This window comes from Genypterus blacodes, unplaced genomic scaffold, assembly GCF_046128005.1.
Source record: "Genypterus blacodes isolate CSIRO-AG114 ecotype Tasmania unplaced genomic scaffold, CSIRO-AGI_Gbla_v1 ptg000040l_1, whole genome shotgun sequence".
Classification (NCBI taxonomy): domain Eukaryota; kingdom Metazoa; phylum Chordata; class Actinopteri; order Ophidiiformes; family Ophidiidae; genus Genypterus; species Genypterus blacodes.
The window spans coordinates 2321920-2349379 of record NW_027466853.1 but is presented as its reverse complement, the minus strand read 5'-3'; the positions used below and the strand labels follow the sequence as shown (position 1 = coordinate 2349379).

Sequence of the window (27460 nt, the reverse complement as noted above, 5' to 3'; positions counted from 1 at the left end):
TTCTGGAAGGAACTCTCTGGTTCCCAAAGTGGACATTAAATACTTCCAAGTCACATTATTACAAAAATAAAATTGAAATTTGATTAACAGCAAAATTAAATTGCATTTATAAACAGGAAAACTGATTCTGTAGCATAGGGCCCTCAATGTGCCCATAATGGAATATTATCAAACTTCTACAACTTTACAAACATTTGTGTTCACTCTATGTTTCTCGTGCAGGACCACACTAAGGTCCTGCTCATTGAACAAACAGAGGCACAGAAGGGGAGAGTGAAAAGATGAAGGGGACATACTCTTTCCCTCTCCATCTCCTTTTGGCTCAAGCCGACAAACAGACACAATACACGTGTCCCATTTGAGGGAACACATGGGTATCTGTGTACTGGTTATGTGCATCCCTGACTATAACATGTGTAGCATAATGATTTGCTACTTCTGCATTTACATATATTTACATTCCATGTGTTAGAGTTGTTGTTGTTCTGGTGCTAAAGAAGATCAGCCCCATCTGAGAGGAGAAAGGCCAGGCTTCACCACCTAATGATTCCCAGCTCAGGCTATTATTGGCTGGTCTATGCAACAACCAGTGGGCAAAATGACTTCCATGCTCAACTCTCCCAGTAAGAGTTGCCACATGGGGCAGAGGAGAAGCTCATTAGGATCATATTTGTGCACAGTGATAAAAGAACTGTAAAGAAGTGAAGCTGCAACTCAGGAACACATGAACCAACAGGCCAGTTCACAGGTGTAGCCAAGTTGGATAACGAGGTTGCATTCATATTTCTTCTTTCTTTTTTTCAGCCAGCACCTGTGGAGCAGGTTTGGGGTTCAGTGCCTTGCTCAAGGGTACCTCGGCAGTGAGGTGGTCTTAAGAAAAGGAACACTTGATTAGATCCACTTCTGGATTAGCTAGGCCAGGAATGGCTCCTTGCTGTTGGAGAACAACAGGGCTTAATCGGATAGTAAGCATACACATTCGCATAGCTCTCACAGTCCTAAACTTTATGATAATATACTGTTATTACTATCATGCATGTCGGCACAAACAATATTACAATGAGACTATCTGAGGCCACAAAATTGAATGTGCTTAGGGTCTGTGACCTTTCTAGAAGGTCAGCATGGAGTGATCGTCTCTGGCCCCCTCCTTGTCGAGGGTAACAATGAGAGCTTTAGTAGGCTGAAATCGTTCCACCACTGGTTGGCAAGGTTCTGCAAGGAGCCGGACTTCAGCTTTGTAGATAATGGGCTGTCTTTTAGGGCAAACCTGGCATCCTTTCATATTGTTGCTGTCTAACCTGGACCCCATTCTTAGATGAGTTCTCCACTTTTTTATCAGACATGATAACTAATGCCAAAAACAAAACAATCTTAGGAGACTTTAATGTTCTTTTTGGGAATCGGTAAGAAGCTTTAGAAGACCTTATTGGTGGAGACCTTCTTGTCCTCCTGCTATTCCCCAGTCAGGGCCGAATGGTAAATGTAAGCTGACAGCTGTGTAAATGCCAACAGGCTGGAATGTACTGGAATGACTTACATTCACACACAGCAGATGTGAAACATTGCTCTTCTCTAACCAAGTTCAAAGTGCATGTCAAAAATGTGTGTGTGTGTGTGTGTGTGTGTGTGTGTGTGTGTGTGTGTGTGTGTGTGTGTATGTGTATGTGTGTGTGTGAACTACTGTGGTTAGGGATATGGGTAGCAGAGGGTTTCTCTAACCTCGGGTTCATAACCAAGCGTCTGAAGAAGTAAGTCCAGGTGATGTAGTCCATCGCATCCTGTTTAGAGGAAATGGTACCTGCAGCAATCTCAGCATTCAAATGGTCGGAGAGGACAGCGAGGAGACTGAAACAAAGACACCATCACATATGGTTTACACACAGACTTCAGCTAGCAATCTTTAGATGCCTTTATGCCAATCGCAGAATCGCTGAACCACTCAAATGACACAATAGTCTTTCCTGTAATCTTCTGTCTTGATGATGATGTGGTGTTACCTTGATTCAACCGGAAAAGGCTCATAGAGGAATTTCTTGTAAAAGTCTTTTTTAATGTCATGGACGAGGATGACTGCTTTCCCTTGATCATCATACTGAGGCCGGCCTGCGCGCCCCATCATCTGCAGAACATCTAGAGACCCAGCAGATACATGGCAGAGATGGACAAAGAGCAAACACTGACTTACTGCTCACATTGTATCTGATAACTAAATGCTTCCTCCATCATAAACATGGATTTGTTTATACTGTAATTACTGAAGTTTAACATTTTACAATAATACCTTAGCTTAACAATAACACCTTACTTTAACACATATTGCCACAGTTGTGATTGAACTAGAAATCCGAATACAGAAATCAATATCTGCTAAGAAATTACAATATTTGATCTGGATCTAAAATGTTGCTAAGTCTGCATCACTAAATTCTTAACCCACTTACCCCACAGCCCTTCTAACAATAATTCAACTGATTTCCACATTATTTGATGGCTGATGCATGTTTTACAATAAAGTAAGTGAGGGGGCGAACACAATTAATTTGAGCAAAAAGAAGCAAAAGATACCCTGACACAGAAGTACTCTGGGCTCTCCAACCCAGTCCTACCAGACTGCCTATCCAGCTGCTATACCAGGGGCAATCAATTCATTTAAAGGCAGGATGGAAAGCCTGCTGGCTAGGGGCCCTCATAGGACTGGGATGTAAAAATGGCAGAATGTACATTTCTATTATGTTACTAAAAATGGTTGTATTTTGAGTCGATGAGTAAATATGATAGGACAGCACCTGTGATGGGGTAGTCCACGTAACGCCTGGTTTTCCCATCAAAGTACTCTGTTCCCTTGACAACCACCAAGTGAGCAGGGAAGTTCACCCCCCAGGCCAGCGTGCTGGTGGCGATCAAAACCTGGAGGAGAGAGGAGAAAGGACCTTAAAGTGAATTTGACCAATATACTGGTAAATGCTGCACTTTCCCCGTGTAATAGACCCTCTAAGTTTGACCCCTCAACTCCTTCTCTATTATGAGAGCTGGACTTGCTGGTAAAGGCTTTTCACCTCTCATCCCAAAGGCCTTTTCAGTTCTGGCAGACTGGTGGGGATTCCCAGGTTTTAACTTCTGGAGTCGTAGGTCCAAAACTCCAGAACAATCTTTTTACTATCATTTAACTGGATATAAAGATATTTTTGTCTAAGATCATTGTGCAGTGCTGTCTACACTGATGACAAACTATAATAGGAATAGTGGGTACCTGAATCTTGCAGTTCACAAACAACTCTTCCACAGTTTTCCTGTCTCTCTCATGCAGACCTGCATGATGCATGCCGATTCCAAAGGCCAGTGTGAGCTTTAGGTTGGAATCCCTCACAGTAGCAATGATGTGCTCAATCTGTAGACATAGAGAGAGCAAAGGAAATGTGTGGTTAAATGATATGATATATATATATACATATATTTGTATTGGTGCAGCCTTACAGAAAAAAAGGAAGAGTGTCAGATAACTCATTATCAGGTTAGAAGACAGAGCTGTAAATCTGTAAAGAATGGAAATTGATACCCAGTATTTCTGTAAAATGATTTGATCGGAGCAGAGTGAAGATTTAACCCTCGTAATGTCCCTGAGGTCAAATTGACCCCAAGGACCATACAATACTAAAAAGTTGATAAAATGTGTTTTCTTTCATCAAATGATCTGAAATTTATAGGGGTTGTTTGATATGATGCTCTTCAAGATTAGAAGAAATTTGAATTTTGGGTGTTTTATTGAATTTTTAACTCCTTTGCTCCCGGGGTCAAAATGGTGCCGAAGCACAAGGTGATGTAATGGGGCAAAAAGTCACACCCTACTGCTCTCCAACACAACAACATTTTTTATCTTCGATGTTTGATGTGTGTGGTTAAGCAATGGTTATTTAATAATGGCACAACAACAGGAGGTATGGGCAGCATGCAATGCCAGGTCCAAAAACATGCATTTTTTGGGTGCGGCAGAAGCCCAAATCCCTGCCTTACTTTACCTACTTTTATGTAAACAAGCGCTATTGGCCCTGAATTCCAAAATAAATGGAAAAATTTGTGCTGATGCGTTGGACTGGAATCAGACTAAAGCTGTGACACAAAAATAATTAAAAATTTACACTTTACGGTTTAGATAACAGTCAATCAATTTGGGGTCAATTTGACCCCAGAGGGCCTTAGGTGTGTGTAAAATAAAACATTTTTTTAACCCAGCATCAAATGCACATTGTAGCCATAGCCATGGTAAGTCACCTTATTGAATAACTGTCCAAAGAATCCCCATGACAGGAGGACCGGTCTAAATATTCAAAGATTGGACAAACTAACTGAAAAAATGAAAGGCAATGGAATTAAAATCCAGTCCTGATGCAATGTGTGTGTGTGTGTGTGTGTGTGTGTGTGTGTGTGAGTGTATTTGCAGCAGGCAGACAGAGCTGTCAGGTCAGAGAGGAGACACGAGGCAGTGGGCAACCCCACCCCCCACCACCCAGTTAGAGTTAAGTAGCTATCTGCAGGCTGCTGTCTGTCAAACAGCAGGGAGCTGAGCCGTGCACAGGGGAGCGACAGGCTGCCACATTTATCAGTAGAACACGTGGATGTTGTGCATGTGGACAACATGTGGTCACAGGAACCTGCGGATTTTACTGATTCATATGTATGATACTGGAAATGTGCAATATTGCATTGTTCTCCCTGTGCCATAAAATAATACAATCTCAGTTATTCTTTAATAATATAAATGATTGGTTCCTCAATAAATTACTGATAAAAGGATAATATTAAATATTCAGTATATTTCCCCATGTCTATTACACTACAGCACACTCTCCATCTGTGTCGTTTACTGCATGAAACACTAATTGATGCCGTGCGATGGTGAGCCACTCAGCTAGCAGAGGTGATGGTGAGTTGTGTGTTTGTGTACATCTCTCTCATCCTGATGCAGCCACTGTTTTGGGTTGTCCTCTGTGGCCAAGAAGGCGATCAGATCCAGGGCAGTCAGCCGTGTTTGCCGTCGTGATGAGACAAAGATCAGCACGGGTTTGGCTGGTGAATGGCTCCGTATGGCTGAAATGAATTTGATATAAAAGGTTTAGGTTTAAACACAGGCGATAAGATTACTGGATCACTTTGAGTTGCGTGTTGAATGTTTGTTCAGGTTCTCTTTATACAATGTTACATTTTGTCTAAAAGATCTGAGGCCATTCAGGATGAAAATGAATGAATGACAATGAATACATAACAGACGATATCTGTAAAAGGGTAAATAGCAAACAGCCCTCAACAGTAAAATAAAAAAACATAGTTTAGCTTTTAACAGCTCTTTCTTTACAAGAAAGCTGCTGCTCTGTGTCTTAGCTGTTCCTTTGGTGCTGAGGGAAATGATTAGGATGCAGTTCGACCAATAACGGACAGTGGTGGTAAACAAGGGGGGACCTAAAGTGAAAGGTCAAAGACTATCAGAATGCAAAAAGCTGAATCCCTGACATTTTTTGTCAGCCTGATGTATTTTTTTAGGTCCCCAAAAGAGGATGAAGATGTTTGGGAAAAAGAGGACATATGGTCACCCTAACATAAATATATTATATTCAAACTGACTTTATTCCACATGTAACACTTTTTGCATAAATGCTCCTAAAACATTTGTATGGAACCATGGATGATGCACCTTGAAAAGTGGGCTTGTTCATGGTGGCCATACGGGGGCAGTAGTGCTGTCCTGGGAACCCATGGATGTGAACTTCCAGAGGAACGGGCCGAACAGAAGGGCGGAAGTTAAACAGACCCACCTATTCCACAGAGAGAAACGAGGAAGAGATTTAATGTAAGCATCGAGCAACATAAAAAGCCAATCTGGCTCCTAATGTGAGAGCTCTTTCCCGCACAAACCCAGAGCAGTGCAGCCCTTTGCTTTCTAACGCTGTGATTTCTAATGGATATTCAAGTGTTACCAGGGATTTTCCTCCATAAAGAATGATTTGTTGACTGCAAAATCATTCTCCATCTGGGTCAAATTGAAGAAATGAGAAATAAGGGGGAAAACATGTCACTTCAGTTAGATTTTTCACTTTTGGGGCAAGTGCGGGCTTCCAACCAGCAGAGAGCGTATATCAAGATGGCAGACAGCTGGTGCCATCATCTGTGAGGGAGGACATATGAATATAAAACGCTTCAAGTTTGTAAATACTGACCTGAAGATGATCAGATTTAGATCCTGAGACTTATTCGAAAGGAACGTGAATAAGGGCCTCTTATTGGAAAACAGAACAGGTTCTCAACCAACTCAACCTGGTAAAATAACCGAGGTGAATAAAATAAAAATAAAACTCTACTTAAACGGTGATATAGCTCAATGTGTTCTATTGTGATGTCTGTGTTGTGCTCAGGCTCAGGTTCAAATTCAATACTAATCCAGTAGCCAAGTCCAAACAGCAACCAGCCAGCCACATTAATGGATATCAGGGAGCCAATGTGGCTCGGCAATCCTGCTTCTCTGTGAGCCTGGCAGGAGAGCAAGAGTAAAACTACTAAATAGATATATTTGTGACACTGTTTGAATCTGATTGATCCCTACAGGCACTGCACACTGATATTATAATGGACAGTGGCAATGGCCCATTAGAGGAAAATATAATTCAGAAAAATGTAATTCAATAAACCGGCATTCAAGCCCAAAGCTAAAAGAAGGTTTGCTGAGCAGTGGGTCCTGAACAGGTGGAGGCTGAGTGGACTCAATAAGGATAGAAAGGTTCCTGCCACACATAAAGTATACAGTACACTGGAATAAGTAAAACATTCTAGCATGTCTTGATATGAAAAACTCTCATAGCACGCTGTCCAAGGTGCTGAAGTCATGGCAACCGTATACCTATAAATATATAGTACCAATATATATACACCTATATATGGGTACTAAACAGAGCCAGATTGAACATGTTGGTAAGGGCAGAACACCATGTGCACCATTCACAGTGAATACATTGGGCTCATTTACACATGGGAAGCTTTATGAATGAGCTTCAGTTATCATGATCCTTCATCATTACTATGTCTTTTATGAATCATGCCTCAATGTGGCAGGAAGTGGATATGAAATCAAACAAATTAAGTGGAAAGATGCCTCACAGTGTAGAGCTTGGATAACATAAAGCTCTGATCCTGCATTCACATTAAAACACTGCACATAACACAGATGCCAAATAAAGTTGGATTTCTGCATCACTGACTTCCAAAACATGCACTTTCTTTATGGGTCGGTGGAGATTAAGGTTGTCATTAAGTCTGTCCAAAATGTCCATTTGCTTGTGTCACTACTTTGGGGAAGCATGTGCTCAGATGTCATGTGATAGAGCAAAGGACCCAAGACCAAATAAAAATGTTGCACAATGGTCAGGGGTTAAAGTATATCACAAGGATCCATCTGTCTAAACATCGTTTCACAAATATTGTGGCACAATGCATTCTGATGCGACAGCTGGTGCATGTCTACAGATATGTTAAAAGCTTGGACAACAGACAAATCGGGCAGCCATAAATCCAGCAGTCCAGGCAAAACAGCGGCCAGCCTGCCAGATCTACGCTTGTTAGGGAGCAAATGTCCGTGGGCCTCGCTGGCGGGCAAAAGTAAGACTACTGAATGAGACGCTCTCAAATATATCGGTGACACTGTAACAAGTTTGATATCATTTATATGAACTGATACCATAATAGCCAGTGGCCCTATATAGAAAAACAGAAACAATATAATGGGGCAGCAATCAATAAATAAATGCCAGTAGGATGCCGACACTTGAGTAGCAGTTCTATCCAATCCTAGGAGAATTAGCTTCCACCGACATGCATGTGATGAAGTATCGTTGTAATGCCTCTTCCAGAACCAAAGCTTAAGATGCAAAAAGCATTTATGAAGGAGGGAAAATGGTTGCATGACAGTATTTGCCATAATTGACAAAACACCTGACACTGTTTCTTTAAATGTTTCAACTAACAGAGAAACTCTCCCAGGATGATAGGAGAGAGACTCTGTGACCGACTCTCCAACAGGTACAAGAGCTGTGATGAGACAGGCTCTAGTTCCCTTGATAGGATGGAGGGGTGTAGACAACAGATCAATACATGGAAGAATAGATTGGACAGATGGATGGAGGCCTTCACCAGGGTGGAATCTCAGAGCTCTTTGTTTGAGGTTGGCGTCATGACAAAGGCCTACAGAGAAATACTGAGATAAACCACCACATTAAAGCCAAAAGTAAGTAAGTGATGTTAATTGTTTCAATGATATACATGCAATCAAATATGAAGAGGAAGGAAAAGAATTAACCATAAAAAAGAGTTGTGCTTTTGCGCTGGCTACATTTCAACAGTGGTACACAAGACAAAGAATTCCTGAAACAAGATGATGAGGAAAAAATAAATCATTAAGGACAATGCAATGTCTTTACTACAGTGTGTTTTAGTGTCACGATGGAAATCTGACCTGTCCAATCCCCAGCCAGTCAGCCAGGTCTCGAGCGTTGGCCAAAGCAGTGGACAGGCCAACTACCCGGACACTCTTGGAGGTATGGGAGGATATGAAGTTAGTCCGGGACACAATGACCTCCAGCACTGGACCTCTGTCCTCTCCTGCAAAGGCAAGCACAATGTTGATCTATCTTGTATGTATCCCAACTCTGCATTGGGCTAGTAACTGAACCTCTAAGCATCATGTAAAGCTTTGTTGTGGAGTCTTACCAAGCAAGTGAATCTCATCAATTATGAGGATGGCTACTTTCTGAACGTAGCTCCTGTTCTGCCAGCTCCGACTCACTCCGTCCCACTTTTCTGGTGTGGTGACAATGAGGTCAGCCTGGGCTATAGCTCTGACATCTGGGGTCACGTCACCAGTCAGTTCCACCACTCTACACAAGGATAAAGATTTGGAGAAGAGAGACAGAGAGCTCTATTACTATATGTATCACGGTGCCATCGAACTCTGCTCCGGAGTATAAAATATCCATCTGCTTGCTGTTATCACACTCACTTTTTTCCAAGTTTCTCCTCAATCCTGACCTTCCAATCCTCAATCCTCTCCCGCACCAGAGCTTTCAGGGGAGCTATGTAGACAACCTGGACACATGCGGACAAAATAAACTTTCAGCCTTTTCAGGAAAATATGCAAAAGTAAGGTTGGCTCAGTGGGAGGATGGAAGTGCTGTAAAGGCTTGAGACCAGTACCAGTATTCCATTGGCAATACAATGACCCTTACGTTGGGAACTTTGCAGATGACAAACAAGCCTGGATCTCTGCATCTGGGGTTCAGTATGTGAATATACTGTCTAACTGTTTAAACTGGGGGGCAAGGCATACAGTAAGATTGAAAGTAACACCATGCCAAACCTTAGCACCAGGGTACTGGTTGAAGACACGGAACATGGCCAGCTCTGCAGCGATTGTTTTCCCGGAGCCTGTCGGTGCCCCTAGCAGGACGTTAGTGTCCGTGTGGTACAGTGTGTGGAAGATCTGCGTCTGGATGGGGTTGAAGTGGGTGAACTTATACAGGCTCTCGTACTCCATGTGACCCAGAGCCGTCACTGGCAGTGGTTGCAGGTCCAGCAGCTCTGAGAGAGAAGTGGTAATCAAACCTTAGTAGGACAGTAAGGGCCTTGACAGACAAAAAAAATATACAAGAATATAACAAAGGGGATATGAAGTGTATAGGCCGTGTCAAAGTATGCTGTTAAAATGAGAAGAAACCTGAGTATATCATATAAAAAAAAGATACATTCACTTTGATTGAAGGAAGAGGTCTTCCCATGTCCTAGAGTTTGGACATGACCCAAAACAGACCAGAACAGAAAACCTACTAGACACTGGACCAGGGACAACATATGATGCACGGGTTCACTCAGAAATGGGTCCCACTGCTTTATTTCAACATTGTATTGACATGTGTCTGAGTGACTGTTCGTATGTTATAAGACAAAGAAAGAAAAAACAAAGAAATATCCAGCAAGCATGTGGTAGAACATTTAGGACAATCAGTGATGGCTTGACTCTCTCTCTCTCTCTCTCTCTCTCTCTCTCTCTCTCTCAGAATATTAAGGAATATTTGGATGACTTTGGGTGTATCTATGTTTGTATACCTGTGTGGGGTGGGTGTCTCTCAGGTAAGATGAGGTTCTGGAAGTTGATGATGCAGACGGCCTCGGCTCCGAGCCAACGGTCAGACACAGCCTTGATGTAGTACTGCGAGGGAAGTGGCTCAAAGATGGGGATGGTGAATACAATGTGCTGGGGCTCTTCTGCTACCACCTGCAGCCAAGAAAACAAGCACACACATCAGTTATGCACTTAAATAAAGATACTTCACTCCCTGTGTCTTGCTTTAAGGTTCAGTTTTAATGGAGTTTAAGTATACATCATGTGTTTGCATAGTACCTGTTTCTTCTGCAAGATGAAGTACTCAGAATGGTAGATGTGATCATTGATAGGATCTTCCACCCATAACCACCAGGGTTCACCCACAGATCCATGGACCTAAATCACGGAGAGACAGCGAATGGTTCAATATTCAGAGGAATAGAAATGGAAGATAAAAAGAAAACATAATCTTTCTCCCGTCTGGAGATTTTACTCATAAAAAATGTTGTGTCAAGGTTTCAAACTCTATTGTGTTTCTCGATATAAACCAAAATGATAAAGTAATTTCCTCATTCATCTACTCTAACTAAGGGTTATGGTTCCTTTTTTTTCATCTGATTCCTGCATACAGGCAGAAACTCAAACTGTGTAAACCTGTTGTGAGGACATCTAAGATGTGGACCAGTGAGGCTCAGGGGAATCTTCAGGCATGCTTTGACTGTACTGACTCGGACGTTTTCAGGTCTGACACCGTCAGTCTGGACGAGTACACAGAGGCTTTGACGTCATGCATCAGCTTATGTGAGGACAGCTGTGTACCGACAAGCACCAGGGTGAGCTTCAACAATGACCCTGGTTCACGGTGAAGCTCAGGCAGCTCCGGAGGCAGAAGGAGCAGGCATTTAGGAGCGGGGACAGAGACGGCCTCAAAGAGGCAGATTTAGCAAGGCGGTGAGAGATGCTAAGAAACTGTACTCTGAGAAACTAAAGCAGTAGTTTGCAGCTTCTGACACTGCATCGGAGTGGAAGGGTCTCAGAAAAATCACCAACTACAAGCCTAAGCCTGCTCAATCTCTAAATGATCTGTGCCTCGCCAACAGACTGAATGAGTTTTACTGTCGCTTTGATGGTCAAGCTGCCAGCCTTGACACCTATAGCCATCAACAGCCCCCCCCTCCCTTCCTCCTCCCCCTCCACACATATGACCCTCACTGAGGCCCCGTCCTCCCCCACCTCATCAACAACCCTCTCACTGCTAGAGAAGGACATTAACAGGCTGTTCAGGAGTCAGAACCCCCGCAAAGCTGCCGGTCCGGACTCTGTCTCACCCTCTTTGCTTAAGCACTGCGCTGATCAGCTGTCTCCGGTGTTCACCGACATCTTTAACACCTCCTTGGAGACATGCCACGTACCAGCCTGCTTCGAAGCATCAACTATCATCCCCATACTCAAGAAGCCAAGGACCACAGGACTTAATGACTACAGACCCGTTGCTCTGACCTCTGTAGTCATGCAGTCCTTTGAGCGCCTGGTGCTGCCCCACCTGAAATCCCTCACCGACCCCCTCCTGGACCCCCTGCAGTTAGCCTACAGAGCCAACAGGTCTGTAGACGACGTCGTCAACTTGGCCCTCCACTTCACCCTCCAGCACCTGCACTCCACAGGAACCTACGCCAGGATCCTGTTTGTGGACTTCAGCTCTGCCTACAACACCATCATCCCCTCACTGCTGAAGGACAAGCTCTCCCAGCTCCACGTGCCCGACTCCACCTGCAGGTGGATCAAAGACTCCCTGACTGACAGGAAGCAGCACGTGAAGCTGTGACTCCCCAGTTGACACTGTGGAGTCTTTTCGATTCCTGGGATCCATCATCTCCCAGGACCTCAAGTGGGAGCTCAACATCAGCTCCCTCACCAAAAGGCCCAGCAGAGGATGTTCTTCCTGCGGCAGCTGAAGAAGTTCAGCCTGCCAAAGACAATGATGGTGCACTTCTACTCTGCCATCATTGAGTCCATCCTCACCTCCTCCATCACCGTCTGGTTCGCTGCAGCTACTGCCAAGGACAAGAGCAGGCTTCAACGTATCATACGCTGTGCGGAGAAGGTGATCGGCTGCAATCTGCATAGTTGTTGTCTTATATGTTTTATATCGCACCAATAACCACAAAAAAATCCTTTGTGTAAACTTAATTGGCAATAAAAGCTATTCTGATTCTGATTCTAAAAACAACACAGTTCCAGGTTAACACATCTGCTACTACTATTATTCAATCAAGAGTGTGCATCTCATCCCTCACCAGAACTATTTAAGAAGGGTCCTGATCTTAAGATGGAATTGGATCTCATTTCTCCCAGAAGCCATTAGAAGCCATTATTTCTACAAACCCGTGGTTCTTATTCTGAACATGGTGACATATCCTGTTACGTCAGTCCACATCTCGTCTGACAACTCAAAGTAATAATGATTCTAACCAATTGTTTCGGACCTGATTCTGACAAGTACAGGACACCTCAAGCTTCAACAGCTCTTCTATTAAAGAAAGACTGCTCCAAACACATGAGTTCAGAGGTGGTCTTGCCTTACTGAACGTCCAATCCTATTACTGGGCTACACACATTCATACATATGCTATGAAATGTCATACTGAGACCACAGATAAATAATACACACAAAATACAATACACAATTACACACAGATCATAGCTTGCTTTGTAATAGTTAATTACATTCATCTATACAACATTCAAATTGGATAATAAGGATGTTTCCTGTTACATTTGACTAAAAACCCATTTGTCTGCAGCCAGTCTCCATCAAAGACACAGAGCTGGAGTAAGTTGACAGCCTCAGGTTCCTGAGCATACAGATCTCCGAGAACATGAGCTCATCAACAAACAGAACATCCTGCTGAAAAAGGCACAACAGTGGCTGCACAGAAGAGAATCTGGCGTCATTGTGTGGTTTGGCTGAAAGACAGAAGCTTCCTCCAGCACGTAATAACAACTGCAGGTGTTCCCACAATACACTCTGCACACAAGTCACACAAGTCTCTTGATCTCTTGGGTGACCATGGCTCTAGAGAGTGTTAGTGATCAATCAATCTGATCAATAATCCCACTCATTCCGCTGCTTAATCAGTTCTTTGAAATGAAAAACAGTCATCTGCCCTCACGAACATTCCAGTGGCAAGTTGCTTTCTCAAACATTAACCCTATATGCGTTGCGCACACGCACACACACACACACACACACACACACACACACACACACACACACACACACACACACACACACACACACACACACACACACACACACACACACACACACAGGTGTCAGTACATGTGCCCTGGCTGTGTAGCAGGATCAGTGCTAAGCCACTATGGCTCAGATTACCACTCTTTCATGATTGGAGCATGCATTGCTAATCAGACATAAACATCCATCTTGATATAAGGTTCCATTACAATGAGCTTCCTATTCCACTCACATTCCAAGACAAAGGTTGCAAGGTCCTCATGATCCCTTTGGCCCCCGAGCCTGCTGAGGTGGGTCGTGCTGGCACAGCTGGAGATGTTTGCTCCAAGTATATAGCAAACATGTTTGAAATAACAAGCTAAAGGCAGTGAAACTAAAAGGCCTTAGGAGTTAAGCTATAGGCCAGCTTTGAATGCACTCATTGCAGTGTATTTGAGACTGCAACTAGTAACTAGTGGATGAGCTCACTGACACCAATGGCACCTCATCCACTGGCTTCTGTGAGGAGACAGGATCTGGCTAAAATATAACAATGCCAAAGCGTGGTTTACACCTAAACTCAGTTAGCTTCATCAAGAAGAGGAGGTAGACAGACCCCTAAACAACAAGGCAAGGAACACAATGTAAAAAGAAAAGTGGCAATGAAAAGCGTTGTAAGAGAGCACTGTACGGGTGTGGAAAGGCCGACAGGATATCACCAAAAACGGGAAGAACCCCCCCCCCCCCACAATCACCCACCTTTACATGTGATTATTTATTATAACTTTACACTAGTGTAGCTTTGATTCCTCTCTCTGGAGACGAACCAATCTTACTTGTTACTTCTTGGTAAGATCTACTAAAGTCATCAACATCCAGATACATTCCTGGTGAATAAAACATACAGGCTATTCTCTCTATCATTCTCCTCTGCAAAGGGGAAACCGTGGCCTAAATGCAACATTTCACTCCTCAGACTCAAACCATAAGCTCTTTTGTCTCTATGCTTACCCAGAACTGTTTCCAGTCCCATCCCAAAATCTGAAATCATCACTTCACAGTCCTCTGGTGGAGGAGAATGAAACTCCTCTTACACCAGAACATGTCCTCTTCTCTGGCTTGATGGATTCTTTGTCCATTGAATGAAAGAGTCTTATGTGATGTGTGCTGTTGGGATGGTATACTTTTCTCAGGAGGACATATGTACAACCATCTTTACCTGGCTCCTCTCAAGTATTCAGACAGTAATTAAAATCAGAGAGGCGAGTCAGTTTTGTCCTCCAAACCACGCTAAGAGAAGCTGATTTAGATGGTTTTAAAATGATTTACTTAAACTGTAAACTTAAGCCAGTTCTGAGTGAGTGGTGTGATGTGAGGACATATCATCCATGTTTACCTGGTCATTCCAGCGAAAGTCTGGAGAGACGATGAGACGAACTCGGAGGACCGTGCGTGTGATTGGCTGGATGTTGGCCTCCATGGTGATAGAGGGGATCTGGTGGACACACTGCTTGACTGATAAGCCGATGTTGACATGGTGCAGCATGTGACCTATGCACATTAAAGCTTGCGTTAGTATGTGTATTCTCTAATGTCACACCAGAAACAAAGACAGGCAAATGGGAGCCAAGCTGACTGAAACAGAAGTCCTAGAGGCCAACATGGCACTGCCTACAAGGACCGACTTAAGAAAATGCGTCTGCCTATCTTGTTCAAATCTTGTACAAATTGTGATCACTTGGTTTCAATGACTACATACATATTTTGGTTCATAAAGGTATCCCAGCAACGCTGCAACTTGTAGCAATATTTTTAAAGCATTTTAAGAGTCTTGACTTGGTTGTGAGCAGAATTGGTGGATGTGCTTTCCACCTATTGCACACAAAGGTGTTGCACATTGTGCTTGACCTCACCAATCTCATCCTTTCTCATTTCTTTGAGTTTGTCCACACTGAGTTTCTTCTCCTCCAGGCGGTTCAGTACAGTATGGCTGAGTGAAGGGAACTGACGCAGCGGGTGGGCGAAGCCCCACAGACGCTTGTCGATCACCTTACAGAGGGTGAGCAGGCGGTAAGTCATGGCTGGCCAGCGCTTCCTGAGGGCAATCTCAAACAAAGCCCTGACGATCCGAGCAGCATTCTGGGTAAATGATGAAACACAAATTGACAGACTTATTTCTACACATATTAGAGTATTGCAAGTGTCTGTTCAGGAGGAATTTCCAGGCATTTGGCAAATCAATGCAATCCCACATTACATTGTGTAATTACATACAGTATCTAATACCTATATGAATGTTTTTTAAAAGGTACTAAAGTGGTGTTCTTGTCAGATTTGGCCTTTAAAAGTCTTCAGAATGAGCAACAATCTAAATGACCAAAGCTAAATGAGGAAATTGCAATAAAGATCAAGAGTCGTTTTGGTGTGTTATGAATGGTGATGTCCAATTATCAATGAAATAAACCGGCAAACTGGTTCCATGGGTTAACATATTGTGCATGTTTGTGTGTGTTGTCCGTTTTCCTGACCTGTGCCACATAAGACAGGTCTGAGATGAGGGAGAAGCTGTCCACCTCGCCTCGGGCGATGTAGGTCTGGAGCAGAATGTTGACTTTGCCGTAGCCGTTCTCCACTCCCCCTGCAGCTGGCAGCTCACAGTAGTTACCCAGTAACTGATCCAGCTCATCCAGCTCCTCATCACGCACCTGCCAACACACACCTCAGACATTACACCCCAATCTTTCCACAGCATTTTGTGTTTTCAAGGAATTAATACATTTCAAACGGAAGAAGAAAAAGAAGAAGAAGAAAAACTTTTATTGATCCCAGAGGGGAAATTCTTTTCCTCACTCAGTTGTTTGCACATTGTTGTTGTACACAGACAGAAACACACACACATGACAACACCCCCATGCAAACAAGGTCTGTATACAGCAAATTGTGGAGAGATACCGAGTGAGGGGGGCCTCCGGCTCTTCTCTATAGGATTGTTTTTGGGTCACACAACATTTTAATGTAAATTGAATTTCTTTAGTATCTCTCTCTCTCTCTCTCTCTTGCTTGCATCAATCATTTTCTTTTACATGAGTGTAAGTCACAATGCCATCATTATGTGTTTTAGATATGCATAATTTGAAGTTAGGCTGTCCTTAGTTCATGTTTTTGATTTGATTTGATTCCACAGGTGCTGCCATGTTGACTGATGCCAGAGAAACTTGGACCCTGACTGTCATAAGTAATTGTAAGGGTTCACTTTTCTCTGATTAACCTTGCTAAAACTGTTCCAAAGACCATTCATATAAAATGTCAATCAAAACTAAATATAGAAATGTTGATATTGCTAGAAGGGCAAAACATTACAAATGTAATGAGTCAGGAGCAGATCCATCCATACTCGAATACGAAAACAAACGAAACACTCTCTCCTCCTTGGAATGACAGAAGCTTCTATGCAATCTAGGACCGCAAAGTAGTTAATGTCTGCTTTTCAAAGATGGTAAATCAACTTTGCCACAACAGGGACCAGCCATTATAAACCAGCCGACTGGCCCATTTTGTCCAACTGGCTTGGGTCCCATCCTATGGCCTCAGGGCTTCCATCTGTGAGCAAATATGTGTGTCACATTTTGAGTGCTTTATTACCTTAGATTGTGCCCAAAGAAAATGATGCAACTGCATGTGTCATTTGAGCCAAGACAATTCCACACACTTTCCAGAAAGGAGGCTTTAACTCATATGATTGTATAGAGGATGACCTCTTACCTTGAGCTGTTCAAACTCCTCAGCTTTGGACACAATGGTGAGGACGTCAGCCTCAGTTCTCTGGGAGTTGAAATGTTCATTGAATGTCTGCGAAGATGCAAACAAAAGAGGTTTAGGAAACTGTAAAAGATTTTGCTAGTATAGCACTGAATGCATGTAAAATGAAGAATAAGTGGGAAGACAAATTGTGAAACCAACATAAACTCTTACAACATCAGACTTAGTTTACTTTGAATATGCTTGATATACTTTTGACTTTTATATCACTTTATAACACCGTCGCAAAGAAATCCTCCTGTTCTCAGTCTGCTGTAAGTTATAATATCAATATCAGATTGGTTTGTTGGCAGGAAGTGTACATGAAAAGAGTTTGTGGCCGTGTTATTTCTATGTCTCATGGATTCATGGTATGGCCGAACTGCTTAGCTACCCAAATATACCTGCAAACCAGATTGGATAGCAGAAATTTGGCCATTTGAACAGTGTGCAATGTGAACTGTATACGTTCTCTGCAACCACAGGCTAGTAAGCAATGTCCAAAGGTTGATGCAACTTGAAGAGATAGATTAACCTCATTATATGCTTACTTTAATCTAATAATTGTGTTTATATGACATTTGTAGTAGACTAATGTGAGTCTTGCGTAATGTTCCTGTACCTCTATGGTGTTGTATCTAATGTAGAAGTGGCTCGCGGTTCTGCCCAGATCAGTCGAAGCAAAGTAACCGGTCCGCTCCTCAAAACGAATCATCCTGGCTTTGTCCAACTTCCTGCCTGCCTCCACCACCAGCTCCTTTCTGTACAGCTCCAAAGAGGGATCCATCTGAAACACACACACACACGCACATGCGCACAGACAGACAGACAGACAGACAGACAGACAGACAGACAGACAGACAGACAGACAGACAGACAGACAGACAGACAGACAGACAGACAGACAGACACACACACACACACAGAATATTACAGATGTATGAAAAAAAAAATAATAGTAATTCAGTAATTCAGTTTGAGAGCAGTATTGAGGAACTGGAAGTGAACAAGGAGCAACTTGCAGCACTGACCTGAATGGTTTTGTAGTTGATGCCATACACCAGTGGGTTGGCCCTCATGCGGACATAGAGGTATGTGTAACTGAGCCACTTCACCCCCTCATCCACATTGGTAACAGTTCCCAGAGCAATCTGAGTAACAGGAACAAGGACAGAGGGAAAACACTAATAGGCTTAGCACAACCATGATGAGTCTCTGCTGCCACCTAGTGAACATTTAAAAACCTGCAGTCCTGAGCAGAAAAGCTGGTCTGTTTTCATCCTAGTATGGATTAAAAATGTAACAAAAATATACAAAAAATGTTCTATTTCACAACCTTTTCAGATCATATTCATTTGGTTCAGCACCAAAATGTCAACGGATCTTTCACCAGCTATGCCCCCACCCAAACTAACAAATCAAAAACATATCCGCCCTGGCAGTGGTAATGAATTGAGAGGTTACCATAAGAGGGTCAAATCTAGAACAGCAGTGATCACTTCATTGTCATTGCTTTATTATATAGAAGCAAAAAAGGTGAAGCTTGTGTGAAGCTTCACAATGTGTGAAGGTCCTTTCATAATAAGATGATTTTTGTTTACGTGTTATTGCAGTAAATTTGAGGGAGATAACAGTTTGTTGTTGTTTGGCTTACTGCTAATTTAAAAAAAAAAGAATTTAAAATGCGCAAGTTAAAAAGAAAATTCAACGAAATAAGGCGACAGTAAGGAACTACTCCTACTGTAGTTCCTTACTGTCGCAGCAAACTAGCCTTTTAGAAACCTACAGCACTGAGGTGGAATCTGAAAATGAGACACCGGATGGAGGAGCTTTACTTTAGCAAAATGTAAAAAAAAAAGTGTGTGGTGTAAGATAGCCTTCTCAACAGACATGAGGATCTGTGGTGAGGATTTAAATGAGGTTCCACCAAATCTGAGGTGATAGCACTGGAAAAATACTTATTAGATGGTTTAACTGAATTTTATTTGAGTTACTTCAGGACAATGTAGACACATTGACATTGGAATGGCAGGAGAAAGAGAGAAGTTTTCTAAACGAGACCTCCAGGAATTCAGAGAAGTGTGTGGTGTTCTGTCATACTGACCTCAGCATTAAGGTTGTCAGCCAGACAGCTCTGAAACTGACTCTCTATGGGGTTCTGCTGGGTAAGCAGGGTCAGGTAGTAGCTCAGCTTGTCGTGGGTGGTGATGATGGTACCCTCACCATACTTGTCAAACTGGGGGCGACCAGCTCGGCCAAAGATCTGCATAACATCCAGGATGCCCAAATCCACCAGAGTACCACGCTTGGCATCATAGATCTGAGTGCCCTGTTAACACAGATGAGACAGAAACCTTTCAGAGGACCAACATCTCTGAGCAAATAGAACCTACAGCATGACAGATAATAGACTGCAATAAATACCATTTATTTGGTTTTCACATTATTCTTCTACGTTTGAGAAGATAATCACATTTTATATGTTTAGTTTTTTCAACCTGACAAAAGTATATAACGGTACTTAATGGGAAAAAACATAATAAACAAGCAAGCAATAAGAAAAAGACCTTGATGATGACGGCGTGGGCTGGTAGATTGACTCCCCAGGCCAGGGTGGCAGTGCAGACCAGCACTTTGAGGTACCCTTTGGAGAAAAGGCTCTCCATCAGGCTTCGGTCAGGCCGCAGCATGCCAGCATGATGGATCCCAAAGCCCTCTGGGAACATCTCTTTCATCTGCTTGTTTCTGGAGCGCTGGATCTGAAAGAGGTGGGGGTAGGGAGCCGTTAGATATAACTGACAGACACCTGGCTCAGGTTTGCCACGTTGAATCTCTCCGCCCTGCTCTGTGTTAGAGAGGAAAGAGACATCCAAGATGGGTCCATTATGTTGTACCCTGTTAACTTTGAGGTCTAGGCCTGAAGAAAAGGAGGAGTCATCACCATCTTTCCTCTGGTCGCATACCCTCCAACCTGCTGCAGGCCATTGGGTCCACTGCAGTGGCACACATAAATGAACTCATTCACAACAGAGGTACCCCATACTGCATTCAAGAGAGGTTGTGTGTGTCCACTGCTCAAAAAACCCAAACTAAACCCAACTGTGAGTGTGCAGTCTTCACAATACACATGATGACAACCCCTTCGGATTCAAGGGGAGGTCATTCTGCCGGAACTGCTCTCCTGTCTGTACTGGAAACACTGATCAGCGAGAGGTGCTGGTCAATACTCAGCTCTCATGCTGCTTGGCCTATTGGCTGCCTTTGACACAGTAAACCACATAATCCTCCTCTCCACTCTTCCTAAGCTTGGCCTCTAAAGATCTGCTCTCTGCTGGTATGACATCCCACTTTTACAGTGTCATAGAGGGGGAAAGTGACTAAATTGCACTGCTTGTCCACTTGGGTACCTCAAGGTTCAGGACACGGACCCCTTAATATAGACCAAATCACTCACAGCAATCATCTCATACCACTCCTATGCTGATGAAACACAACTCTGCCAGAAGTTCATAGAAATACATTTAGTTGCTGCACCTCCTTACCCAATAATCTAATCAAAGATTCATTTTAACCAAGTTGATTACTACTACTTCTACTACCATTATGAGGACACATTATTTGAACAACAATGTATTAATACGGATATGGAGCCCAGCCGATTCACCTGCCACTGAGGAGTGGAGCAGGTTTTTGCATGGTGAGGATGATTTAAAGCTGGCCCATGAAACAGCCTAGGCAGGGCGTTTAGGCATCAGGGAGACCCAAGACTGGCTCCTGAGACATTTTGATTGGCCAAAGCTCCACTGTAGTGTGGTAGCATTTTGTCAGTCCTGCCCCTCCTACCAGGTGGAAACTATACTGGAAAAATTCCTTTTCCCTCCTGACAGGATGCATCGGACTTTGCTGTGACATCTATTCCAATCTTTGGTCTGGAGCCTTGGGCTGAATTAAACTACAAATGAACTAAAAACAAATCACAAGTTTGCTGTTTACTGTTGTTTATCATCAGAATTTCTGGGCGAGTCTACTGGGTCCACATCTTTTGAGATTGTGTCCCCAGAAAGTGTTACAGTGAGGAAAGTGACGAAAAGCAATCGCGCATTAAAGACAGAGCAGAAGCTTGTGTGGTGGGAATCTTCAGGGCCAGACTCTACCTTTTGCTCCTCAGATCCATGTCAGGGTAAGTTGAATTGCAACTGAAGGCACCTGCTTTGAGGTGTCAGAGTGTGTTACAGTCACATCCCTAGCATCTAATCTAAGGTGAGTGAGCGCTGGTGTCTGCTGTGCAATGGCTTTATTTGAGATGGCAGCAACCTAAGCTCCCAATCAGCAGCCATTAGGTCCCGACACCCCGCAGAGATGGCCGTGTGCTCAGGCAGCCGGCTGCCAGCTCCATTCATCTTCTATCACAGCTGGACTGTTGAGAACATCAGCCAACATCACAACTCATATGAACCATCGCAGAGGGCTTACAAAATAGACCTTGGTATAACCAACAACTGCTTATTTTATTGGAGGAGATGAGTCACCTAATCACTACGGGTGAATTAAGTGGGGTGCACATGCAAGACTGCTTCATTTAAAAGATTTCCATGTTTCCTGTCCCGCTCTTTGAAACAAGCACCAACCTGTAAAGTCAATCTTGTCAGAAGCTGTATGATAGGAGAAGCACACTGATATACCAGTCATCCATTTGAATGCACATTATGCTGTCACCAATTACCATGGTATGATTGAGTTTTTGTCAAATTGATATTTGAGAGTAATGAATAAACACCATAGACACTTTGAAATGTATGTAGACAAGCAAGCATTCTCCCTCCACTGTTTCTATGTTATGTTCTAGTTAGGAAGAGCAGAGAATAAAGGAATCATGTGAAGAGCCTGGGTGTTTGGTTGTTGATGCTGGTGATCAGGTGCTGTGCATCACAAAGTACCTGAATATTTAGAGAATTTCCTGTTTTGGTAAACATGTTTATGTCTGTTGGTGTTGACACTGATATTTGTGTTATATTAACAGCACCAATCACATTTAGGAAACCAACTATAGCATCTGTGTAAAGGGGAACTTGATCTGCTCTTAGGTTGTACTTTCTTGCACGTTTTTGTCTTGCACAGCAATTTCCCTCGGATGAATAAAGTTTTTTCTGATCTTATCTTATCTTAAAGATTCTTTTTACTTTAGCATTTCCACTATAAAAGCGTTGACAGTTCAGAACACTAACATCTGAGAGACACATATGAGACCCGGACACTCAAACAATGCAGTTGTCACAACAGAAAGCATGCAGGTTACTTGATGGAGAAAAGAGGGAATAGGGATTTGTTTAATCTTCAGGATCAAATCAGAGCTCGTGGGCCAGGAATGGATTGTTTATCAGGTCAGGTAGGTTATCATTGACTTTATTGATTTAGGCATTTTCAGTCATAATATTTGGTCCTAACCCACAGATTTCTAACCCGTAGGAAAGAGTGGGGGGACAAGCTGCCACACACACCCACTCTTTTCCACTTTTCTGTCACATTATGATTCCATTGTGTTTTACCACCATGTGATTCTCAATATTTCTGAGGTTCTTTTCTATAGGAGCACCTGTGACACATTTAACAGTATCCACATATCATTTGACAGAGATCTGAAAATTCTTGGATATCCAGATCACAGACCTCAAGCCTGATTCCCTGTGACGGCAAACAGGAAGTACATAATATCAGTGATTTGCTCTTGCAGTTGAGCTGTTGGGAGTAACTGTGTGACCGTTTCAACTGAAACGCTTCTTAAGCTCCAGCTATTCCACAATGACATTGTGTTGTTGCTATTTAAAGGAGCTTTTGTGCCCCGTGCCGTAGGTGTGTGTTTGTCGTTCCACTGTGTAATACCTCCGTCAGCTTTTGAGGCTTGGCTCATAAATGTTGATTTGTCTAAGGACTGAGGCAGACTGTCACAATTCTGACACCACGAAAGGACAAATGGTGGAGAAGCCGTTTAAAAATAGTACCGAATGAAAGCAGAGAGAGACATTAATGAGTTACTCTGGTGCTGCTGTGAAGTCCCAGGAGGCTTTGCGCTCATGAGCATCACAGTGACACAAGAGACCAGCAGTACAAAGTCTGAACATCTCTACAGAGCTTCATCACAAATTTAACAGCTTTCTTAAATAAAGACATTCTTACTTCCAGTTGCCTGCATGTTATGTAAATCCTTGAGTATTATTATTGAGATTCACAATACGACGGTAAAACCATCAGTGTAATGGACCCATGGGACCACAGGGGGTCTCTTAGCCTCCATGGTAGATTTATTTTATGATCTAGAACCAAGCAAAATGCATACATTTATGAGACGTGGATATAAGAAAAGGGTGAAAGTGAGGTTGGAGAGTGGAGGAGGCGAAGGGAGATGAGGCAGGAGGAGATGAGGACAAGCCAATGAAAGTCAGAATGGCTTTAAATGCAGCATTGTATGAGGAGAGTCCAGCACAGCAGTCAAGACAGGAAATGCTCACGTTGTTATTTTGATTAGACGGCAGTCCATCTTTTCCCATTCATATACTACAACACATCTCAGCTGATTAAAAACAGAAAGACGAATTTCAGGCTGATTAAAAAAACCAAAACAACAACAACATAAGCAAATTGAATTTATCTTTCATCATTTTCAAAAGCAGGCAATGAAACTGCAGAAATACTGAGATGCCATTTACTCAGAACACAAAAAGATCAAATTAGAACATGAAAAATAAATGCTATTTCTACAGTTACCCCCCTACCATCTTTGGCTAAAAGTTCAAATGAATGCAAATGCTCCTCTTTGTCAGGAATCTCTATTACAAGATATTCTTAAGCAGTATCATAATGTAAATCAGTGATTTGCTGATTTGCGTAGTTTTTAAACTTTTTGAACTTCACTTTTACACACACACACACACACACACACACACACACACACACACACACACACACGCACACACACACACACACACAAAACATTTATAAGCCTTTTTAACTCAAATAAGCAAAGCAACTCAAATGATCTGCCCTAGAGCTCCAAATACCAAAGAAATGTCATGTCACTTCACTTCCTTCCTTTGTGTGTTTTCCCGCTTCTGTGATCGTCTGCCCCGCCCTTGATTGTTGTCACCTGTGTCTCCGTACCTCATGTATAAGTAGCCTATGTCTCCCCTTGTCCCGTGTCAGTTTGTCTTGTAAAGTCTGGTTAAGTTGAGTGTCAAGTCCAAGTATTGCGTCTAGTCTAGTTTTTGGTGTCATGTATATTTTTGTAAAGCCTTGTTAATTTTGAGTAAAGGATATTTTTGTTATTTGAACCCCGTCGTGGAGTCGTGCATTTGAATCCAGCGTACTCGTGCCGTGGCCCTCTGACAAGAAAGTACAGATGAATGATTTCAATTGTTCGGTAGAATCAGAAATAGGGCTGGGATGGTCTGTCTGAACACACAGGTAGGATCCTGGGTTTCTGAGGATCCTGCTGAACCTAAACACCTCCAAGCTAAATGCCAGTACAGAGAATTTCACTTTGATGGAAAATATGTCTGACAGCGATGTTCACACTTTTTTCTAATAAAAACGTATGAATGTTATGAAATTGGACTTGGAAGTGTTGTCTGAATGTTTTCACTTTTTTACTCAACAGCACTTTCTAATCAAGTTCACCAAAACAGTATTTAAGAACAATTTATTCAAGTGGGTGTGTTAAGAGATCTAAGCTTGACTGACAGCCTCTCCAACCAGCAACAAAGCCAATTAAAAAGCATTAGGAGAGAGAAAAAGACGGTGGAATCAATTCTCCCTTTTAAAGCTGGATAAATAAATGCTAAATTGTATGGCTGACCCTGGGGGTGCTTTATTCCGCTGCATATGCATATTGGAGATTAAAAATACCTATAAATATTAATGTGAGCCAATTTCCAGTGCAAATAAGCAGTGCATTAGCTGTGTGTGGGCTACGAGTGGGATCAGCCTGATGCCCCTTACTCCACCAGAGCAGGCTACACTAACAGGAATTTAAGAGGGATGGACTAATGGAGTGGATAATGCTCATCATGTTGGAAGACACACATAGCAGCTAGCAGTGAATTAACATGCAGATATTGCAAATACGCTGAGAGAAATCTACAGACATATAGGGACAGATGTTTATAAAAAGTCCTATTTCAAAGTGGAACCAGGCCAGAACGGAGTGTTTTTAGTGTCTCTAATGCCAGCTTTAGAAAGCATGGGAAGTGATCTGACTTGTATACGTATATATTCCATTTTAAATAGAGGGAAAATTAGGGGCACATCTATCTTGGCTCAGCCCCAGGGAGCCAAAGGAAAGGTTACTAAATTTATCACTCCGCCTTCTGTTGCAGGAGATTTAAATATGGGAGTGTGATTCTGAGTAGCCGCCCTCTGAGGAAGAATGTAGCACACACAGCACAGAGACCATTAATTAGACACACACACACACACACACACACACACACACACACACACACACACACACACACACACACACACACACACACACACACACAGTATAAATTACTCATTGCCAGTTTAGGATGGTAAAAGTATGACAAGCTTGTCTTTCACTGAAGAAGTAGAAGCTCCTTTAACAGCAATACCCTGCACCAAATGTTTATTGTAGTTGCTGATCTGAATTCTTCTTTTGAAAATGATTCATGTCAGCATTTCTGAAATTTCTAAGAATCTACTTTTCTTTAAGGGTGATGGTCTAATGAGTATTAACAATAAGACTGCAGATCAGTGTAAATGTTACCAAAGGTGCCTGTGATTGAACGCAGTGTAATGAATAAAATGTAATTCCTGCACTTAAAAAATGAATTGTTCACCTGTTTCTCACACTGGCCGTAATCTGGACCCTGGTCTGGTTGAAAGAAGGAGATCTCCCCATGATTCTTTGCCATTTCAATCAGTCCCATGGCCGTCCTCACCGTAGCATTACGAGCGTGAACAAACACCATCACCTGAGACACACACACAAGAAGAATCATGAAATTATATCAAAACAACTCCTCATTCTGCAGGGAGGCTCAGCCTCTGTAGACATTGGATCAACAGAGATATGACGAACATTTTTAATCATATTTTACAGATTCAAATATGTCATTAACAATGCAATCACAACACCATTCCATGTTACACTGTCCAAGCTTTTTGGATCTGTGCAGCTTCTTTGTGAACTTTTATACCAGGGAATCTCACGAGCCTTACTGTAGCCCCACAACTGTGAAGTTAAGGCATTATGAGGAAATATGTGCTGTGGCGAAGAAGAAGACACAATAGAGTAACAGACATGGTAAGTGGCAAATGGACTGTACTTAGACAACGGCATGGCATGGACAAACTATGAAAGGAGCCAGCCTGCACATCAGGAACAGATACTGACATGCAAACTGACATATCAGCCAGCGAGCTGATGATGATGAAGGTAGTCTCACATTACCTACCGTACCATTACTGCTGAGAAACTTTCAAAAGAAGATTATCCAGAGCATCAGTATAGCCAAAACATTGTTAAGTTAAATTATTGTTGGTTGGATATGACCTGAAATAATGTTGTGATTAATGCCATATAAAGTTAATGTTAGCCCACATTGTTTTTTCTTGCCCATCCTGCCTGAGTGCATGAATGTTGTATTGTAAAAACGAGCAAGAGAAAAATAAAAATGATGTTGCTCCCCATCCCGGCTCAGGGCCAGCATTAGATTACATTACGATCATTTGGCAGCCGCTTTTATCCAAAGCGACTTACATTACATTACCACCCTTCGCAGAGGGGGGAGCAATTGAGGATTCGGTGCCTTGCTCAGGGGCGCCTCGGCAGGGGCTTGAACCGGCAACCCTCCGGTTCCCAAGCGGAAGCTCTGCCCACTGAGCCACTGCCTCCCTGCATGCCTCACTGCATGTCCAATGAACGACTCTCAGGACTGCGGTAATGCATGTTCAAAGGAAAATCAAACTGGATAAGGAGAGAGTTCTCAGGTGGTGGGATGCGTCTGGCCACAGTAGGATCCAGCTAGCCTTTCATGTTTTTGAGATAAGTAAATCAAGATTTCACTATGATCTGCACTTGCACAAATTGATGATCATAACTTATGCGTTTGTGTATGAGTGAGCCACAAAGTGAAGAAGTGGAGGGAAAGACCAAGGGAAATGTTCAAGCAACACAGGTTCATGTGAACACACACACAGACAGAATAATGGGTTATAATAATGTGCAGTGAACATTGTTGGGCTTGTGGAGTTTGTTTGTGCTACAT

At 42.7% G+C, this 27460-nt stretch overlaps 1 protein-coding gene across 1 annotated transcript in view; it reads right to left on the bottom strand.

The window, feature by feature from the left end:
• Positions 1-27460, bottom strand: part of ascc3 (activating signal cointegrator 1 complex subunit 3) — an 80474-nt gene that overhangs the window by 8703 nt on the left and 44311 nt on the right. The window contains exons 14-34 of the mRNA XM_076148424.1: positions 26030-26164; positions 19745-19936; positions 19282-19506; positions 18209-18328; positions 17800-17964; positions 17142-17228; positions 15908-16084; positions 15293-15518; positions 14776-14930; positions 10439-10537; positions 10144-10312; positions 9398-9618; positions 9041-9126; positions 8752-8918; positions 8498-8643; positions 5690-5810; positions 4946-5088; positions 3254-3391; positions 2790-2910; positions 2001-2133; positions 1723-1848 (exon numbers count right to left, since the gene is read on the bottom strand). Coding sequence (XP_076004539.1) covers positions 1723-1848; positions 2001-2133; positions 2790-2910; positions 3254-3391; positions 4946-5088; positions 5690-5810; positions 8498-8643; positions 8752-8918; positions 9041-9126; positions 9398-9618; positions 10144-10312; positions 10439-10537; positions 14776-14930; positions 15293-15518; positions 15908-16084; positions 17142-17228; positions 17800-17964; positions 18209-18328; positions 19282-19506; positions 19745-19936; positions 26030-26164 — 3152 coding nt within the window. The remainder of the gene's footprint in view (positions 1-1722; positions 1849-2000; positions 2134-2789; positions 2911-3253; positions 3392-4945; positions 5089-5689; positions 5811-8497; positions 8644-8751; positions 8919-9040; positions 9127-9397; positions 9619-10143; positions 10313-10438; positions 10538-14775; positions 14931-15292; positions 15519-15907; positions 16085-17141; positions 17229-17799; positions 17965-18208; positions 18329-19281; positions 19507-19744; positions 19937-26029; positions 26165-27460) is intronic.